The sequence below is a fragment of the Fusarium venenatum genome, assembly GCF_020744135.1.
Source record: "Fusarium venenatum strain MPI-CAGE-CH-0201 chromosome Unknown EDB82scaffold_1, whole genome shotgun sequence".
NCBI lineage: Eukaryota > Fungi > Ascomycota > Sordariomycetes > Hypocreales > Nectriaceae > Fusarium > Fusarium venenatum.
The window spans coordinates 3364369-3383730 of record NW_027072129.1 but is presented as its reverse complement, the minus strand read 5'-3'; the positions used below and the strand labels follow the sequence as shown (position 1 = coordinate 3383730).

The 19362-nt window shown below is 47.7% G+C and overlaps 7 protein-coding genes across 7 annotated transcripts; 4 read left to right on the top strand and 3 right to left on the bottom strand.

Annotated features, from left to right (window-relative positions):
- The first annotated feature begins 834 nt into the window (after positions 1-834).
- EDB82DRAFT_34020 (heme peroxidase) lies at positions 835-4864 on the top strand. Its single transcript, XM_065607509.1, has 5 exons — positions 835-1365; positions 1413-4032; positions 4083-4301; positions 4354-4630; positions 4681-4864. The coding sequence occupies exons 1-5, from the start codon at positions 1157-1159 to the stop codon at positions 4809-4811; spliced, it is 3456 nt and encodes a 1151-aa protein (XP_065465451.1). The 5' UTR covers positions 835-1156; the 3' UTR covers positions 4812-4864.
- Positions 4865-5815: 951 nt separating this feature from the next.
- EDB82DRAFT_550243 (major facilitator superfamily domain-containing protein) lies at positions 5816-7395 on the top strand (the record flags this gene model as incomplete). Its single annotated transcript, XM_025731279.1, has 4 exons — positions 5816-6098; positions 6147-6180; positions 6237-6819; positions 6868-7395. 4 exons carry the CDS (start codon positions 5816-5818, stop codon positions 7393-7395), a joined length of 1428 nt encoding a protein of 475 aa, XP_025590319.1.
- A 957-nt stretch (positions 7396-8352) lies between these two features.
- On the bottom strand, positions 8353-9111 carry EDB82DRAFT_470625 (uncharacterized protein; the record flags this gene model as incomplete). The annotated part of the gene is made up of 1 exon (XM_025731280.2): positions 8353-9111. The coding sequence occupies one exon, from the start codon at positions 9109-9111 to the stop codon at positions 8353-8355; it is 759 nt and encodes a 252-aa protein (XP_025590320.2).
- A 572-nt stretch (positions 9112-9683) lies between these two features.
- EDB82DRAFT_485281 (major facilitator superfamily domain-containing protein) lies at positions 9684-11750 on the top strand. Its single transcript, XM_025731281.2, has 6 exons — positions 9684-10117; positions 10169-10282; positions 10336-10465; positions 10524-10941; positions 10989-11381; positions 11443-11750. Exons 1-6 carry the CDS (start codon positions 9772-9774, stop codon positions 11494-11496), a joined length of 1455 nt encoding a protein of 484 aa, XP_025590321.1. The 5' UTR covers positions 9684-9771; the 3' UTR covers positions 11497-11750.
- Positions 11751-12605: 855 nt separating this feature from the next.
- On the top strand, positions 12606-14520 carry EDB82DRAFT_485278 (cytochrome P450). Its single transcript, XM_025731282.2, has 4 exons — positions 12606-13030; positions 13084-13243; positions 13302-13898; positions 13956-14520. The coding sequence occupies exons 1-4, from the start codon at positions 12689-12691 to the stop codon at positions 14396-14398; spliced, it is 1542 nt and encodes a 513-aa protein (XP_025590322.1). The 5' UTR covers positions 12606-12688; the 3' UTR covers positions 14399-14520.
- A 1348-nt stretch (positions 14521-15868) lies between these two features.
- Positions 15869-16270, bottom strand: EDB82DRAFT_532231 (uncharacterized protein; the record flags this gene model as incomplete). Its single annotated transcript, XM_025731283.1, has 2 exons — positions 15869-16016; positions 16071-16270. The coding sequence occupies 2 exons, from the start codon at positions 16268-16270 to the stop codon at positions 15869-15871; spliced, it is 348 nt and encodes a 115-aa protein (XP_025590323.1).
- Positions 16271-17055: 785 nt separating this feature from the next.
- On the bottom strand, positions 17056-19297 carry EDB82DRAFT_33884 (major facilitator superfamily domain-containing protein). The gene has a single exon (XM_025731284.2). The coding sequence runs from the start codon at positions 19002-19004 to the stop codon at positions 17259-17261; it is 1746 nt and encodes a 581-aa protein (XP_025590324.1). The 5' UTR covers positions 19005-19297; the 3' UTR covers positions 17056-17258.
- Positions 19298-19362: the final 65 nt, after the last annotated feature.

Below are 19362 nucleotides of genomic sequence, written 5' to 3'. Positions count from 1 at the left end.
ACTCAAAAAGACTTTCTCAACGGCAATAATACATGCAGTATCGTTGTTGAAGCCAATCGCTTGGCCGTGATAACAAATCTTAATGATGCCATGAACTGTAGGTCTCACAACCCCTCTTTCAATTTCAGCTTTGGTACACGACGGAATGGCTTGCTGAGACATGGAGCAGCAGCAGCTGTTTGCCATGACGGGCCGTATCTCCTTCAGTAATATGATGCGTTATGATATGATCGACATCCACTGTGTGTTGCACAAGGGAGAAGAGGGGTCCTCCGCTAAGAGAACGCCAGTCAGCAATATATGAGACAATGTCTAGCATCGGCAGATTGGGTTGGCCAATTGAGTCTCGTCGGTATTTAATAACCCCGCGCGTGTTGACCGGAACGGACCGTACGCATTGGCCAGTTGCTAAAGAGCGACTAGAATTGGCTGAAGGACCTTGATTTGCATAGTGAGGTCGGAATGTGATGCGATGCATGTAGGGTTGGCTCGGGGCTTCATTCCGATACATACAGGGAATGCCATCTTGTCGAGATCAGTACTGTCCCAACATCAAAACTCAAAAGTTCTCATACACAACAGAACGAGTTTCCAGGTTGAGAAAACATCTGCATAGCTGAACTCTCATCTGCAATCTCACATGCCATTGTGGCTGTCACCGCCAAAGCGGCAACACTACAGTTGCCCACGTAGATAGATCTTGCATCCCATTGCATACCGTCTCGAGGTATTACGAGTAAGACATCATGTTCTCGACCCCTCTTGTCGCATCTTGCTTCCCATAGATCAGCTTGTGGACGAATCAAGTCACAATATCGTATTACGGCTCTTGATGTTGTTCTTTCTTTCATTGCGGATCAGCTGATAGCTCCTCCTCTTGATGAGAGATGGCATTGGTAGAGAGATGACCGATATGCACATCAAGTCCTGTTCCACAAACAGGCCTTGCTCAACTACGCCACTGACTTCAAGGCCTCAATGAGGGGACTCGAATATGTCTGTGCATGGCGTAGTTACCGCTCGCAACAGAGACCGGCTAATCATGAATCGACTATAAAGACTGGAAGGACATGCTGTTGATGAGAAAGTCAGGAACCCCTTCTTCACTTTCTTAGATCTTCTCTCTCAAAAGCCCGTAAGAGTTTAGATCTTCATCATGTCGTTCAACGAAAAGTATCAGGCCGGAGAGTCTTACAAGGACACCTCCAAGGAAGACCCTTCAAGTCTTCTCGACAACCCTGAGAAGCTCGTTGCTGATCTGATGAAGGATTTTGCTGGTGTTCGAAGCCAGGCTAGTCCTGCTGATCTCTTGGCTCTTGTCAAGCAGCTTCTTCAAAAGGGACAGCCTCTTGATGATAAGAAGGGGTAAGTTATCGTTTATTGAACCCAATTACTGTCACTAACAGATTTAGCACAACTGAGCTCCTCATCGGTATTCTTACTGCCTTACCTCGTTCCTCCAAGGCTCGCACCGCTCTTACAAACAAGCTCATCGACACTCTTTGGGGTAACCTTCAACACCCCCCATTGAGCTACGTTGGCGGCGACGTCAAGTATGAAGTTGCCGGTGCAGAGCCAGATCACAAGAGCCACTGCGAACAATACGACACAATTGAGTTTCAAGTACCAGGTACCAATGTTACCCTTAGAGAACAGGTCCCTCAAGCACCCGACGGTCTCCACCAGTACCGTATGCCTGATGGAAGCTTCAACAACATCCTTGAGCCAAACTTGGGTAAAGCTGGTACTCCCTATGCCAAGTCGGTCAAGACTGAGAAGCGCCTCCATGGCGTCAAGCCCGATCCTGGTCTGCTCTTTGATCTTCTTATGGCTCGTGATGAAGGCTCCTTCAAGGAAAACCCAGCTGGTATCTCGTCCATGCTGTTCTACCATGCTGCCATTATCATTCATGACATTTTCCGCACAAACCGCACAGACATGAACAAGTCTGATACATCGTCATACCTTGACCTTGCCCCTTTGTACGGATCTTCTCTCAAAGATCAGCTTGAGATCCGTACCATGAAGGAGGGTAAGCTCAAGCCTGACACCTTCCATGAGAAGCGTCTCTTGGGCCAACCTGCTGGTGTCAACGTGATGCTTGTACTCTACAGCCGTTTCCACAACTATGTTGCCGACATCTTGCTCAAGATCAACGAGAATGGACGTTTCTCGCTGTCTACACCCCCCAACGCTACTGAGGAAGACAAGGCCAAGGCAATTGCCAAGCAGGACCACGATCTCTTCAACGTGGCTCGACTTATCACAGGTGGTTTGTACATCAACATCTGCCTTCATGACTACCTTCGAGCCATCACCAACACACACCACTCCGCCAGTGACTGGACTTTGGACCCTCGTGTTGCTATTGATAAGCAATTCGATGGCGAAGGAGTTCCTCGCGGTGTCGGTAACCAGGTCAGTGTTGAGTTTAACCTTCTCTACCGCTTCCACTCTTGCATCTCTAAGAGAGATGAGCGCTGGATCAACGGCTTCTTCCTCAAGCTCTTCCCTGGCCGCAAGGCGGAGGACCTCCAGGACGTTAGCTGGACTGAACTTGGTCAAGCTCTTATGACCTTTGAGGCCAATACCCCCAAGGACCCTAGTGTTCGAACGTTTGACGGCCTTGAGCGTCAAGCCGATGGTACTTTCAAGGACGAGGACCTTGTAAACATTCTCAAGACAGCCATGGAGGACCCTGCTGGCTGCTTTGGAGCTCGCATGGTTCCCAAGGCTCTGAAGGTCGTTGAAGTGCTTGGTATTATTCAGGGCCGCAAGTGGCAATGCGCCTCTCTGAATGAGTTCCGTGAGTTCTTTGGACTCAAGCGCTACGACAGCTTCAGCGACATCAACTCAGATCCCGAGATTGCAAACATTCTTGAGAAGCTGTACACTGATCCTGACATGGTTGAGCTCTACCCTGGCCTTATGGTCGAGGATATCAAGCCCCAGCGCAACCCGGGATCTGGTATCATGCCAACTTACTCGGTCGGCCGAGCTGTCCTCTCTGATGCAGTCACACTTGTGCGCTCGGACAGATTCAATACGATTGATTACACCGTATCTAACCTCACTGCTTGGGGTTACAACGAAGTCCAACAGGACTACAAGACCCTTGGTGGTTCAATGCTGTACAAGCTCATCCAGCGCGGTGTCCCTAACTGGTTCCCCTACAACTCCATCTCAGTCATGCAGCCCATGTACACCAAGAGCGCCAATGAGAAGATCGCCAAGGAGATTGGCACTTTTGACCAGTATACAACAGATGATCCAAAGCCACCAGCCAAGGTCGCCGTGACAATGTCCGGTGAGACCATCAAGAAGGTCCTCGGCAACACAAAGCAGTACGTCGTACCCTGGCTCAAGTCCTTGAACGACCTGTTCCCTGGCAAGAAGGAATATGGTTGGTTCATGCTTGCGGGCGATGAGGCCAAAAACTATCAGCATCGCGCCGACTGGACAAAGGTGATTAAGAAGGTTCCCAATCTTCACGATGCCGTGCACGCTTTTATCGAGCGTGAGGGTGCCAAGCTTATTAAGAAGGAGTCCTTCAATTTCAAGAAGGGTCTGGACCAGATTGACATCATCCGCGATGTTGCGATTCCCCTCAACGCGCAACTTCTATCAGACATGTTCTATTTCGATATGCGCACAGAGGAGAACCCTGACGGGGAACTTGGCGCTGCAGAGCTGTACCGCAGCCTTCTTGACATCCGCATCTGGGGAGTCAATAACAACGACCCAGGACAGGCGTTCAACCGCCGACGTCGTGCCCAAGAAGGTGTCAAGAGGATATATGAGTCGACCAAGAAGCTAGTTTCCGAGGTCGAGGTGGCACGTCCTCGAGGTATCGGCCTGATCTCTGCCGTTTCTAACAGAATTGGCGCCAAGTCGTATCTGAAGAAGGATTCGCTACGCTCCTGTGGTCTCAAGCTTGTTGAGGAGCTTCTTGCACAGGGCAGCTCAATTGACCATGTTACTGATAACCTCTGGCTGACCGCCTTTGGCGGAGTTGGCGTTCCTGTCACAACCGTAAGTTAGCTTGTGTGAAGGTGGGAATATTATGCTGACCAAGTGTATAGTTCTACGAGGTCTTGGCCTTTTTCTTGCGCCCCGAGAACGCATCCATCTGGGCTGAAGTCCAGGCCATTGCTAAAAAGGGTGATGATGCGACACTTCATGCCTACGTTGCTGAAGCTCAGCGCATGACGAGCTCTCAGCGCAACGTTCGTATCGCTAAGACAGCAGGTGAAGTCGATGGCCAATCTGTCGCGCCTGGAACAGCCGTCGTTCTCATGCTTGTAAGTCATCACAAGCCATTGCCTTAACATCAGATTTCTAACGATCACACAGGGCGAAGCCGGACGCAACCCCAAGGAGGTTCCAGATGCCGACAAGTTTAACGCCCAGCGCAAGGTCCAAGACGTATCGGCATTTAGCTACGGTCAACACGAGTGTTTTGCCAAGGACGTCGCCCTCGCTTTCGTTACCGGTCTGATCAAGCTTGTCGCCGATCTGAAAGAACTTCGACCGGCACCTGGCCAGATGGGACTGGTCAAGACAATTCGCGTTGGTACCGAGAAGGCTTATCTCAACGACAGCTGGTCATACCTTGGATTTGATGCTAGCAGTAAGTTTCTTGACCAGGCGGGATGGATCCATGTACTAACTGTGTTACAGCTTGGAAGGTGCACTTCAACGGGCATGGAAAGGGTAACTTCGAAGGTGACAGAGTTCCTACGAGCAACACTCCCATCCAGGAATACTACTCCTTGCTCCAGAAGCGCAAGGATGAGATTCTGCGTCGATAACTTGACATAGCGATAGTTTTGTTCTCGAAGAGATAGTGAAGTCGTCCAAATTTGAACAGTTTCTAGACCGCGTTTTGCTTGTAGCTGTGTCCAGTGTAGATGCGATCAGCCGTAGTGGTGACAGTCAAATGGAGCAGTAACTAGTTCATTTGTATGTAGATGAATAGGCCGATAGGCCTGAGTGGGTACTCTATGGTGGAGGTACCAGTCAGTGTAAGTGAATGTAATGATCCATCAGGCAATGGACTCACGACACGCTCATTTCGTTCGTCATCGATAGTATATAGCGGCAAGGCATCCTGTAACTCATAGAGACATGGAAGTTCTCCTTGACACGAGCTGTTGTTGGCGCCAATGACAGCTTTTACGAGGGTTGATTCCTCAGACTGGTCCTCCTCAGATTGGTTCAAAACACTCGACCCCCATGTTTTCGCATCCATCTTGACGAACCTACAGTCTTCTAGTATGCTTTTACGTCGAGTAGGTGCTTTCTAGCTACGTAGAGTCGAATTTGAAACGTATGGGGCATTCGCCCGATAATCGGGCCTTTCCGGTTCCCTGAGGGCAGAGCATTGAGGGAGCACTTCACGTCGGCGGGGCGATGACACTTGCTGCACGATTCGCATGCGACTCTGGATCGACCAACTGAATAATATTCGTTTGCAATGCTTCGGCGACATCATTACGATTGAGGAAGTCGATGATGGCAATTATTTGTTGGTGTTATTAGAGGATTGTTTGTTGGACAAGAAATGCTCCGCTCGCCAAACCACAGAAGCTCCGCTTCGCTAATTAGTGAGTGGCTCCTTCCCAACAGTCCCATCGAAAAGAAAAATTCTTAAATTGAGTGAGAGGCCGATGTTTCTTTTGTTTGGATGATTCTATACAGGCGATTTAGTGGTCATGTTTGGTTGAGGTTCAATTGCCATCTTATAATACTGATTAATTTGTTCATCCCCCTATAATAGTCTCCTGTATAACCATCCCCCATCACTCTATCGAGAATGGCCTCCCCAAATGATCAAGTGCCCAGATCTCCCGAGAGGGAGATTGAGAAGGGAGACGATTCAAGTAGCTCAGACGGCGAGCCTAGTCAATTCAATGCAGAGACAGATCCTGATATGAGGATTGAGCAAGACTATGACATTTGTCAAATTGAAACAGAAAAGGAGAGGCAGCAACCACCAGGTGCTCGCTCGGCTCTGGATCGTGTATTGAGTCGTACTTCAGTCGCCGAAAAAGATCCTGGACCTCCTCCAGATGGTGGATTCTGGGCATGGTCGTCAGGTAAGCGCTTCTTGGCCACTTACAGGTACAATAAAGCTGACAGTCTAGCCATTGCTGGTCATATCATGATGCTAAACTCATGGTACGAACTACTTGCCTGTAATCGACTATCAGATGAGCAATACTGACCAATTGTAGGGGATACAATAGCTCCTTTGGCGTCTTTCAGACCTATTATACAAACCATCTTCCCAATCCCGCAAACCAAATCATCTGGATCGGCTCCGTCCAGATCGCCGCCTTGTTCTTTATCGGTACCTTTGCCGGCCGTTTAACTGATGCCGGATACTTTCGCGCTACCTTTGCTGCTGGTTCAGTCCTGACCCTCCTCGGCGTCTTCATGACTTCCCTCAGCCACACCTTCTGGCAACTACTCCTCGCGCAAGGACTATGCACCGGCTTGGGAAACGGCCTCATGTTTACCCCCAGTCTGGCTGTTGTTTCGACATATTTTAAGCGACGAAGGGCGTTGGCTTTTGGCATTGTTTCGACAGGAAGTCCCGTAGGCGGACTCATCTTCCCTTCAATGGCGAGACAGCTCCTCGGTAGAATCGGGTTTGCTTGGACAGTAAGGGCGATAGGCTTGGTGCAGTTGGTAACCTTGATCATGGCGAATTTACTCCTCCGCCCGAGATTACCACCAAGAAAGGCTGGCCCTTGGGTCGACATTGCGTCCTTCAAGGAAAAGGGGTACCTGTTTTTCGCAATTGGCATCTTCTTTGTAAGTTTACTCATTCAAGTCAAGCCAAACACCTGCTAACTCGATCAGGTATTCTGGGGCACATTCTTCCCATTCTATTACATGGCATCCTTTGCAACTTCGCAATTGGACAAGCCCCTGGCGTACTCGGATGCGCTGAATCTTTTACTCGTCGTTAACGGTGTCGGAATCATTGGGCGATCGCTTCCCAACGCCATCGCACATCACTTCGGAAGCATTACATGCATTATACCCGCCTCATTCATCTCAGCCGTCTGCCTCTTTTCATGGCCAGGTGTGTCCACGGTGGGAGGATTGTACGCTTGGGCTAGTGTCTACGGTCTCCTTGCTGGTGCGTGTATGAGCCTGTATCCACCAGCCTTGTCGGACCTAACGACCGATGTACGAAAGCAAGGCGTCCGAATGGGTATGATATGCACAACTAACAGTATCGCGACTCTTACTGGACCTCCGATTGCTGGAATTATCATTCGGCATTATGAAGGGGATTATCTTGGTGCACAGATATTTGCGGGTGTTTCCCTATTCCTCGGAAGCCTTTTTCTCTTCATGGCAAAGCGCTCATCTGCAAAATAGTGATCATAACTTGTCTATCTCTACTTATCTTGGCAATGACATGGCAGCGCATGTGACAATAAAACTGAAGAGCTACGCCTCAGGAAGCATGATGGACTAAATCGTTAGGGTAGCGTTTACCAATTAAATTAGAATTATTAGACTGTTTATCTTTATCCTCTAACATTCAAAGGCCAACTTTTCTGCTGCCTATAAGTAGTAATTCTTTAGGTAGACTTATCAGTCATATTACTTTATCAGCCTTGAGAAGCGAAAACAAGCCAAAAAGAAGGTCGTGTATTGATGATATAATTATAATGATAATCATATTTGGCCACGACAAAGCTTGGTTATCACCACCACGGTCGTCAACGCCACCAGCCAGTACAGGAGAATCAACCCGTTCCAGCCCACTCCCAACTCCTCCACCTCCAACGTCTCTGGACTTCCTCCGGTCTCAGAGGGAAGACGCTGCATTTCCACGTCGCTAGCTCCAGACGACCCTTGACTTCTGTTATGATTTTCAAAATTAGCGATCCACTGATGGAGTCAAAGCGAGGTAAACTTACGATCCTCCCGGGTCCGTCTGGGCTCCCGCTGACGCGGATGCTAGCGCCCCCTGACGACCGGAAGAAGGAGACGTCTTGGGGGAGGAGGTGTTGAGAGCGGGCTGAGGGTTGGTTCTCCCTCGTGGCCGATGGCTATGGCGACTGCGGCGGGTTCGCTGAATGATGATAAAATTGTCCAGGTTAGTATCAGTGACTCAGAGTGAAAGTGTCTTTGAATCAGAGAACACTTACATATCCTTCGTATTGTAAGATATTTTATTGATGTTTTGATGAAGAACAAAAAGGGAAAAAAGGATGGAGAGAATTTGATCAAGTGCATGATCAACTAACATAATGAGAAGGCACGCTCCTGTAGATATCCTGAGCCATTAAGGAAGGTTGATATCTGGTACCTCCTCGATAAGGCAGTTTAATCTACCACCACATCTTGCGACTTCCTACTTTGCACCTCTACCATATCAAAACTCTCTTCACTGTCTCTTCTGTTGTCCAACTCCTTCTTCGGCCATGGCCACAATCCTGGCAGAGGCTCGTCATCCAAGATAAAATTCATTCTATCACCCTGAGAAGCTGCTTCGTAGTAGTAGACTCTGTTGTTGTCGAACCCAATAATGGCGGCAGGAGAGGCGTGATACACTCTTTCTGCCGATAGATGCTCTAATCGAGATCCCACCACGCTATCAAGGGTTTCGGACCGTACTACCAGTTTGCCTGACCACTTGGAATTAATGAGAGTGTAATAACGGTAATAAGTCTTTTGCTGATCTTGAGGGCTGTCGGTCCAGGTAAGGTAGTTCTCATGCACCTTCACATCATCCTGGGACACGTACAGTCCTTCCTTCATCAATCCGACGATGTCTGTAGTGACAATGTCAAGTAAGGCACCCCAGCCTCCATTCAAGTCAAGCTCGAATGCCTCCTCCCCGATGTCGTTGGTATTCGACGCAAAGCTTATGAGGATGCGCCAAGATTCTGGGGGCTGGTCTTTTCCGAATCTGTTTTCACACCATTGGGAAGGTCCATATGTGGGCGAACGGTACTTGGAAGTAGCATCGTTGGCAGGGGGAAGAGACTGGCCAGGTTCGTCTGATTCAGATTGAGGCAAGCGAGAGTATGATTGCTCTGTTGCCCATAGACAGCCGGAAAGCGAATTGAAGAAAGATGACATTGTTGTGGATTTTGTATCTTGACGACAGCGAGAGATTCAAGATTGGACAAGTTGGTGTTACGAAACTGGGAGGAAATCATCTATCCAAGATGGAAGGGCCTTAATCTTTATATAGGGTATCGAATAAAGGTTCAAGCAGAGGGCATTCTTGAACTTTGTCCAGTATTAGACGTTTCGAAATACGGTAGTTAAAAATACCAAGTGTATTAACATAAGCCTTGGGGTATCAGAAAAATTGACCGCTGGAAGCATAAGAGGCGACATTAGCAGGTCACTTTATGCCCTTAAGCTGTAGTTCTTAAACTACTTTTTCTTTATACCCTAAGACTGAGGAGTCTATTTTTTCTGCTACCCAGTAGATAAAAAGCCCGGCTTAAAACCTTGCCAACGTAGGTAGATAATTTGTCTGTTTTGTCGTCTAAGTGAAGTAGCCAATGAGATGGTTTCTGGACAGATCGTGCGTCTTCTTCCACAATCCAACAGTCAGTTGACCCGCGCTAATAAGCGCCAGACGCGCCGGCATGAATAGTATCATGCTTACCCGACGAACCAGCTAGATCACGCCTCTAACTTCACCCCTCTTTCAATCTTCAGCAGTTATTGTTCTCTCTTTCATCCAGCACTCGAAGCTATTTCTGTACCCGAAACTCTATCAGAGATATGCCCTCGCCCTCAAATACAGACCATGGTCAACCATGGTCTGCGCCTCTTAGACGAGTACGTCGCTGGTTCGCTGCCGGAACAGACGGAACAAGTCGTCAACATCGCAAATTATACCTTCTCAACTTTTGGTTTTGCGTCTTTGTTCTATTTTTGACAAGACTTGGATCTGAACTTCTCGCATACCCTTGGCCCAACCTCTTGGTGACTGCCATCTGTCGACATTATTACCAAAACGAAGATGGTCATCATGGAGATCCTTCGCATGAGTACTGTGGCGATGAGAGGGTGATGAGTCACTGGGTATCTATGATTAGACTGATACAGTTCCTCTCACCACTTGCTGGTAAGAGGCAAGAACTTCTATCCTACTTGTGCATTTTCTGACATGTTCCAGCTACTGTGGCACTGATTCCCCTGGGAATGCTTTTGGACAAGGGAAAGGGACGTCTTGCTTTTGCAATCAGCATCCTAAGTACCGTTCTTTACTGGGGATCTATAGCCCTCTTTGGTATTAGCTCGTAACTTTTGTTCAATACTATGACCAGTCTAACGTTTCTGTAGGGTTTGTGCAAGTATTTCCTCTCTGGTGCTTTTATATCTCTCCAATATTTCTACTACTAGGCGGTGGGCCATGGTCAATCAACGCTCTTGTCTTTGCCACTCTAAGCAACGCGGTCAGACCAGGACAAAGGTATGAGTGAACTAATTCATTTCAACTCGAGTACCAGAGAGCTAATTTTACATGCTAGAACCACCGCTTTCTCTTTCCTACAAGGTCTTTCGGGTATTCCTGGTCTTGCAGGCCCACTTCTATATGCCGCATCCATGAGTCCTGACCTCTGGGTTCCGTTTGCGCTTGCTCTTATTATCTACTCTTTAACTCTCTTACCAGCACTACATCTCAAGAACAATAACAATCAACATTGTGAGAACAGCGAAACACAAGACGAAGCGGTACCAGACGAGACTCAGCCTTTGCTTAACACTGGTGATAATGCCGCTCATGGAGCCATTCATCTCAACCAGGGCGGCGGAAGAGGGTTAAGTCAAAAGCTCCACATCTTCACAATATGCTTTGCCTGCTTTTTTGGTTTCTATCTTGCCAAGGGAGCTGTCGTTTATACCACAATTTGGGTCTGGTCAAGATTTGGACATGATATGGCTTACGTATGTTTAAACCCTGAACGATATAAATGCCTGCTGAAACCCTCCAGATGAATGTATTCATTTACATAGAAGCCGTTGTGCTGACCACACTATTTTTAATCGCCCTACCCTTGACCATCTACAGGCTGGACAGAAATTGGAGAGTCGCCAAGAGAGACGCTATCTTGTCTTGTACCAGTATCGCTTGCTGTGCTATCGGTACTTTCATCGTCTTGTTTTCACCGAACCTTGCAGCCGCCATCATTGGATTTATCATTTCGATTTTAGGATACGTCATGCCTGTCTCTTTGCGGTCGTTCCTTGCTTCACAATTAGAGAAGGACTTTTCTGGACGACTATTCGCCGGCATTGCCATAATGGAGACGATCGGTGGTCTCGTCGGACAGCCCCTTATGACAGTCACCTACTACACTGAGAGTGTACCTTTTGTCATATCGCTGGTATGCAATGACTTTCAGATGCCATGCTTGCACAAGTGGAGACAGGCTAACATAAAAATAGGTGACGTATTTGATCATGCTTTTCTTGCTTATCGGGCTAGCAATCAGACTTTGATGTGGCGAGGAACAGTATACGAACACGAAATCTCAGTGACCGGCATCCAAGTCTTGCATCCGGGTCGAGACTTGTCCTAGTATCTTAATCTTGGGTTAATTTATTCAAGCGAAGGAATGGTTTAGTTTCCCTTGTCATCTTTCATATCGTCTTGCTCAACGAGGTTCAACCCATCGTCACTAATAGTTGAAAATCTTGGCTCTACGTTCAATCTTCAACAGAACATGAATATAAGATCAATTGCATATTTCTACGATGTGATATGATGATGAATTCGTATCCCGTTTGATCGCCTCGCATATATTTGGCACACTTTGAAGTTGGGGCATCGAGGGGGATGCTACCTTATGACCTCGGCCACAATGCATGAATCAGATCATGATGTCTCAGTACATGCAGAGTTATCAATTGCCAAGGTTAACATAGTTTAGGTAGTCCAATCAGCCGAAGACCTTTCGAAAACCTAATATGTCGTTGGCGGCTATCTCTGTTCCTCCACCACTAATGATTCCTGTTCTGGCCCCTCTTGCTTTTGGCTCTTGGCTTGAGGCCCAAGAGCCCTCCGGCTTCTTTTACGGCATATCCACGCAGTCCATGAGGTTTCCGTGCCCCTGATCCGTGAAAACTTGCAGGACCAGTGACGTGAGGCATGTACAATAGAAGCAGTCAGTGCGGGTCTACCTTGATACGAATACGCAGTTGATCTAGAAGTTGGTGAAACACCAGAGTTACTACCCTGCACTAGATGACTGGGTCTCGATATTGTTACACATGTTGAAATGGAACAAGGACAAGAATTACAAAGAACATAAGTTGTTCAAAAATAATTAGAATTATTATATCCGCGTACTCGCTTACCTCGCTTTTATAGTCATGAACTGTTACATTGGAAACCCATACGATTCGGAAGATCTACAAGATTCGCTACTATCTAACTGCATCCAGGGATAAATATGCCGTGCGCTTGATGCATCTACCGGTAGTTGTGGAGTCTGTTTTCGGTATCGGGCCCTTGCAAATTCCCGACCGGATAAGATCCGTCTCCGTAATCCAAACAAGTTAAGATCTGCGAAGTCTATACGAAATATCCTGTAGCATAACAGACTGTTACGAAATTGTAAATATATAACATGAACTGAACTCATCCGAGAATTATGTAGTTGGATGACCCAACGCTCAACAGTTATCCTCAATGATGACTGATCTAGATCTCGTTCTGGGCAAGTCCCAGTATGCCCTCTTTTGTGGAATCACTCTTTTCTCCTTTTTCGTTTTGAAGTACTCCCTTCTTGACAACAGTGGGAAAAAGTACCCATACATCAATCCGAAAAAACCATTCGAGTTTTCCAACCAACGTGTCGTTCAAGACTTCATCGAGAACGCCAAGGACATCCTCGTCAAAGGTCGATCCTTGTACAAAAACACACCGTACAAGGCACACACAGACTTGGGAGATGTTCTGGTAATTCCGCCCGAGTATGCCGAAGCTCTCAAGAGTGAACGTAAACTGGACTTTTCCGAAGTTGCCAAGGATGTAAGTATTGACTTGCGTGAGTAACTACACAGGTCCGTGACTGACTATCACAGGATACTCATGGCTATATCCCTGGTTTTGAACCTATTGGGTCCCCGTTCGATTTAGTCCCGCTTGTGAACAAATACCTGACAAGAGCGTTGGCCAAACTGACGAAACCTCTTTGGGTTGAGGCTTCTTTGGGGGTGGACAATGTTCTTGGTAACTCGACAGGTACCTTCAACCTCAACAGTCGCTCGAATGGGAGAAAGAAAATGCTAACACATCATAGAATGGCACCCGATCAACCCTGGAGAAGATATAATGCGAATAGTTTCCCGTATGTCCTCGAGAGTCTTTATGGGCGAAGAGCTCTGCGCGGACGACGACTGGCTCAAAGTGTCAATCGAATACACCGTCCAGCTCTTCCAGACCGCCGATGGTCTCCGTAACTATCCTCGTTGGGCCAGACCCTACGTTCACTGGTTCCTACCATCCTGCCAAAGCGTACGAAGGAAGCTGCAAGAAGCTCGTGACCTACTCCAACCGCATATCGAGCGTCGAAAGGCTGCTAAACAAGAGGCCATTGCTGAGGGACGACCATCGCCTTTTGATGACTCGATCGAATGGTTCGAGAAGGAGTATGATGGAAAGTCAGACCCTGCTACTGAGCAGATTAAACTTTCTCTCGTGGCGATTCACACGACGACTGATCTACTAATGGAGACAATGTTCAACATTGCTATACACCCCGAACTACTTGGTCCTCTGAGAGAAGAACTTGTTACTGTACTCAGTACTGAGGGACTCAAGAAGACATCGTTGTATAACTTGAAGCTCATGGATAGTGTTATCAAGGAATCCCAAAGACTTAGACCTGTCGGCCTAGGTAAGTGACGTGTCTTGCTTCTGCAGATGTACCATGCACTGACAACCACATCAACAGGCTTGTTCAGAAGAAAGGCCCTGGCAGATATAAAACTTCCTAACGGCGACGTAATCAAGAAAGGCACCAAGATAATCTGTGACACGACTCATCAATGGAACTCCGAATACTATCCAGACGCCTCCAAGTTCGACGGGTACCGCTTTTTGCGCATGCGCCAGACGCCCGGCCAGGATAAACACGCGCATCTCGTCAGCACCAGCCACGATCAAATGGGTTTCGGACATGGCATACACGCTTGTCCGGGCCGCTTCTTTGCCGCTAACGAGATCAAGATTGCATTGTGTCATATGCTGCTTAAGTACGACTGGAAGATGCCTGAGGGCGTTGTGCCCAAGTCGAAGGCGCTTGGAACGACTCTTCTGGGGGATCGGGAGGCGAAGTTGATGGTTAAACGGCGGGAAGTGGAAGTCGATATTGATGCTATTGAGGGTAACGAGTGATGGGATTGGATGAGACGTGGTACATTTGCGCGATTCTAATAAAGTTATACTTTGCAGGTAAAAAGTCAGGTAAATTGCCTAAGTAGCTCACAACATAAGGAATTTATTCACTTTATGACTGCACAGTTTGTCAACTTGAACGATGGTCTTGTCGCTACTGATAATTATGTTATAATTATATTAGTTTTTTATAGTAGTGCACCACCACTACCGCGAGCATCATCAGTATTAGCCAGGCGTAGACCAGCCGCCCAAGCCTTTCATCCGCCCTTATCTCAATTGTACTCTCCCGCGCCTCGAGACACACCCCGGTCACTGGGGAAGAACGCCCCGTCTCGACGGTTTCCGAAGGGTTTCTATCAAAGTACATAAATGTTAGCTTCAGTCTCTTCCCATTGCTAGGCCAAAGGAAGATAGATAACATGAACTTACCGGTCCGTGGGGGCAGGGGCGTCTCCAAATCCCCGGAGTGTGGAGGCGCGAGGAGAGTATTGAAGGGAGGATGATGAGGCTTGGGCTGGCTGGTTGGCTGGCCTGGCCGCTACTGACGGTGGGTGCGGCGGTGGTGGTGAAAGCGATTGTAATATTATTCAAGTTAGTGTCTGTGATTCAGAGTGTATGATGTCTGCGATTTAGAGTAGACTCACAAATTTCTCATTTTGAAAATATTTGACTGGGGAAGAAAAAGAAAAAGAAAAAGAAAAGAAAACAAGATGGAGGAAGATTCGATTAAGTGCAGCATAAATTGATTCAATGGGAAAGCGCACTCTCGTAGTTTCAGATCAATTGTAGGAAGTTGATAACCACCCAAGAAGGAAGTTCATTCTATTGTCCTGTCTAGGTAGTAACTTCCTTCTTCATGTCTCTACTATATCAAAGCTCTCTTCAGCCTCCCTTCACAAAATGGTCGAATGCCTCCTTCCCGATATTATCGGTATTTGATGAAAAGCTTAGGAGAATACGCCGAGGTTCTGGGTGCTGGCCATTAGTTCCGAATGTGTTTTCGTACAATTGGGAAGGGCCATGTGTTAGCAGACTACCCATATTGGAAGTCATACCGTTGCAAGGAGAAAGAGACTGGCCGGGTTCGCCTGATTCAGATTGAGATAGGTAGGCGAGAGTATGATTGCTCTGTTGGCCATAGACAGTCGAAAAATGAATTGAGGTTTTGGTATTTTGTAATAGTAAGGGGTTAGTAGAATTAGGCCCCTTGGTGTTACGAAAAGGTTAGAAAATTATCTGTCCAAGATTGTCAGCCTTTGGTCCTTGTATACCTAGGTAAGTGAAATAATTTAACTAGGAGGTATTCTTTGACTTTATTCAGAATTGGACTTTTCTAGATGGTTAAGAGCACCAACTTTATCAATAAATAACCCAATGTAAAACCTCGAAAGTCAACTCAGATAATCTTTCTGACAGCCTATAGTTGAATTACCAATGTCTTTGTCTATTTACACGAGTTGCCGTCACTCATACATAGACAGCCTTGGTAACGGTAGGCGTAGGTGCCTCAACAGTAACAGCAGAAGCGCCAGCACAAGAACAAGCAGTCAGATAGCGAGTCTCCCCCGAGCAAGCACTAGCATAGGTAGGAACAGACTTGGTGACATATACAGTGCTATACTTTTAACTTAGCTCAGACGATCAATGGAGATTGTTGATGATTACTGACCTAGCCTCAGGAGTGATGGTCACCTTGAGGTAAGTTTCACACTCAGCCTTGTAAGAGGCAACGACGGCAGGGCCACGGAAACCAGGAACGACAGCACGAGCGCAGTTGTCACCGCACTGACCGGTACGTTCCTGGAGTTCCCTGGGGATGTTGACAGCCATGACAGGGGCCAAGAGAGCGGCAATGATGGCGAACTTCATGGTGGAGGGGTCGGTAATTTTCAAAGTAAGATGGGTAAGAGTTGAGAGGAGTATCGTTTGAAGGTTATTTCTAACCAAACCATGCCCAGGAACTCGGACAACTATTTGTATCTGATTCAAGATTCAGCTGAAATCCAGCTCTACTCGAACAAACATCTCCCCCTGAACGACGTATTACCTAGCACCATAGCAAGTCTCAACGGCTTCAATAGATACATTCTAGCACCGAGAGTCTATTGCCATCCTTTCTCAGCCTTGCATGTTTTTCTTTGCTAGCGCATGGTTGGTTAACGGTTGGGCGACATCTAAACGCCACAGGCCCAATCGTCAAAGGGGAATCAGCTGTTAGCGACGCATCTAGATCCCTATGAAGCAGGGGCACAGATCCATTAATAGGATAGTGTAACGGTGAAAGCGCGGAATTGGGCTATGTTTGTCAGAGCGCATGATAGATTTGGATATGAGCTTTGTTGTAGAGGTGGAAAGTAAGGGCAGACTAGTTGAAGTCATTCCGGATTTGGACTTTTGTCTTGTCGGCCAGAGCTGAGGTATTGGATGAGGTTAAGACGTTGGGGGACGAACTTAAAAGGGTAAGGTGAAGGCATACAGGGGCTTAGTATCGGGCACTGTAGTTAACGGAGTCAGCTGCATAAGGGTGCACGACGTATGGGCGGTATCGGGGAACGCCAGCTTCATGGTCAGTCGTGAGCCCATCGAGACGGTGGGGTTAGAAGTGGAAACGAAGTTGAACAATAGGCCAGATTCATGATGGTATCATAAGAGAAGGGTAAAATAAAAAGAATATGGCTATATATCTAAACTACCTATATAACTACCAAGAAGTATAAAAAGAATGTTACGCATAAACGAAACATCGACTTGACTATCGTGATGGGGTAGATCGAGTCAATCAACCTCCACCACTCAAACAATTTGTTGTTGAAAGATCTTGCGGTCCATAACAGAGAACCATACCTATTCTCTTTAACTAAACATCCATGCCATCGCGGATGCGCAAAAAGTTGGCATATCGCTCCAAAGTCCAGCGACGGGACGCCTTACCCCAGACCGCCATGGGAAGAGAAGTCATGATGATAACAAAGCTCAGAACACCAAGTTCAATGAAGCAGTTCTGCAGACCTGTATCAATCCAATAACTACACACAAATGTGAAGATGGTAGCGATGCTGTTATTGATAACAGCCACGCCTACCATACCCTCAAGGACCATGTCCGGGTAACTGTCAGCGAGGTATGTGATGCTAAGATCACCAGCGCAGCCGTACCCAAAGCCGATGAAGCCAAGAGCGACGTACGGAATGGGCCAGTCCCAATGCTGAGCTGATCCAATGCCGAATAGCCACATACCCAAGGGAAAGATGACGACGCAAAGAACCATGAGGTAGAGACGGTACTCGGCCTCCATGATACCATTGTTGCGCTTCGCCATCCAGAGAATGAACTTGTCACTACAGTATCCGCCGTAGAAACATCCGATGATACTTCCAATCAGAGTCGGAATGTTCATGTTGGCAACGGCAGAGTCGCTGTAGTTGTACGGCTCATTCACCCAGTAATCCTCCTCAACTGTGAGGTAGAAAGACAGAGCAATGTTCTGCATTCCCCATTGTAGACCAGCGAACCAAACGGCGGGAAAGGTAAAGACGCGCATGGTATGCCATAGGCGATGGACATACTGCACCAAGCCCATTCCGCGCAAGTTGGACGCTGGTGTGATGAGGGCAATGCGCTGCCAGTACGACTTCTTGCGCGCGAATGAATCGGACAGTCTGTTGCGCTCAACCTCTTCACGGCGTCGCGTAGAAGTATCCCGTGCGATCGCAACCTCCTCGTCTAGATGTGGAGATAGTCCCTTCTCCGTCGCATCCTTCGTGACGACGTGATCGCCCTGATGGATTGGGGTGGGCTCAGGAACACCCTCAAAATTACCATGGGCGGCATCACGCTCTGCAACTCGGTCAAGATCGATATAGCGACCGCGCTCGAAAGCAGTCTCCTCAAGACCAAAGTAGAAGAGAAGCAGAGTGAAGCCCGAAGCAATAGCACCCATGTGGCCAATCCAGCGCCAGCCAATGTTCTCAGCCAAGTGACCACCGATTAGAGGTCCAACATAGGTACCGACTGTCGTCGCAAGTGTATACATACCCAGCGATGTGCCATTTTGGTGCTCGAACCAAATATCCAGCAGGGAAAGCTGAACAACGGCCTCTGCGACAGACTCAGAGGCCCCAACGAAGAGCTGAGACCAGACCGTATCAGAAGTGTTGGTCAAGTGACCGAACCAGATATTTCCGATAAGACCCCATACCGTTCCGACCAAGTATAAAATACGTCGTCCGTAAAGATGAGTCGCTGGCGAACTCAGAAGAGTCCAGTATCCAATCGCCACAAAGAGTACACCCGCGCCAGTGTTGAACACATCGTAGCTGATGCCGTACTTCTCGTTGACACCCACACTGGCAGCGCCGGCAACATTAGATGTAGCAGCAGTCAGAGTGACAATGTAACACACCAGAAACGAGTGCCAAATCTTGCGCGCAAGACTCCAGTTCAGCGGATCGTTGGGGGACTTTGTCGGAGGAGGGACGAGGATGACATCGCCATGCTTTTCGACACTGGTATCACTTGAGGCGACGCTTGCTCTTTCGTCGGCGAACAGACGTCTTGTGCCCGGGAGGACTTCATCGAGATCGCGAGTAGACGGAACGGCCATCCGCGATGATTTGCAGAGGTGATTGGTTTATGTGGAGTTTTCGTATATATACGTATTTGTATCGTCTTAGGGCAAACGGCTCCTCGGAGCCGCATTCACTCGCGTTAAGGAGGATAGGTATGGGTATGGAGGATATCGATCGAGAGTCAGCAAGACATTGTACGATATGCCAAAAAGTTGGAAAGCCTGTAGTACAGAGTAAGTAGTACAGCAGCAGAAGGGGGGGGGGAGTGAATGGGAATGGGATTTTTTCCCTCTTATAAGTATGGTGCAAAATCCCCATATAATCTTTTTCGACCTATTTTGCGATCCCCACCAGCAGGTTCGTCAAAGATAAATAAACCCTGGTCGGGCCGCA

What these genes read in the sequence shown, in the direction of transcription:
- EDB82DRAFT_485281 (XM_025731281.2), top strand. Translation starts at nt 9,772, where the DNA reads ATGCCCTCGCCCTCAAATACAGACCATGGTCAACCATGGTCTGCGCCT. An exon ending in GGGATCTATAGCCCTCTTTG is followed by an intron (nt 10,283 to 10,335) that starts GTATTAGCTCGT and finishes ACGTTTCTGTAG; the next exon opens with GGTTTGTGCAAGTATTTCCT. An exon ending in TTGGACATGATATGGCTTAC is followed by an intron (nt 10,942 to 10,988) that starts GTATGTTTAAAC and finishes GAAACCCTCCAG; the next exon opens with ATGAATGTATTCATTTACAT.
- EDB82DRAFT_33884 (XM_025731284.2), bottom strand. Translation starts at nt 19,004, where the DNA reads ATGGCCGTTCCGTCTACTCGCGATCTCGATGAAGTCCTCCCGGGCACA.
- EDB82DRAFT_485278 (XM_025731282.2), top strand. Translation starts at nt 12,689, where the DNA reads ATGATGACTGATCTAGATCTCGTTCTGGGCAAGTCCCAGTATGCCCTC. An exon ending in TTTCCGAAGTTGCCAAGGAT is followed by an intron (nt 13,031 to 13,083) that starts GTAAGTATTGAC and finishes TGACTATCACAG; the next exon opens with GATACTCATGGCTATATCCC. An exon ending in TGTTCTTGGTAACTCGACAG is followed by an intron (nt 13,244 to 13,301) that starts GTACCTTCAACC and finishes AACACATCATAG; the next exon opens with AATGGCACCCGATCAACCCT.
- EDB82DRAFT_34020 (XM_065607509.1), top strand. Translation starts at nt 1,157, where the DNA reads ATGTCGTTCAACGAAAAGTATCAGGCCGGAGAGTCTTACAAGGACACC. An exon ending in CCTCTTGATGATAAGAAGGG is followed by an intron (nt 1,366 to 1,412) that starts GTAAGTTATCGT and finishes TAACAGATTTAG; the next exon opens with CACAACTGAGCTCCTCATCG. An exon ending in TTGGCGTTCCTGTCACAACC is followed by an intron (nt 4,033 to 4,082) that starts GTAAGTTAGCTT and finishes CCAAGTGTATAG; the next exon opens with TTCTACGAGGTCTTGGCCTT.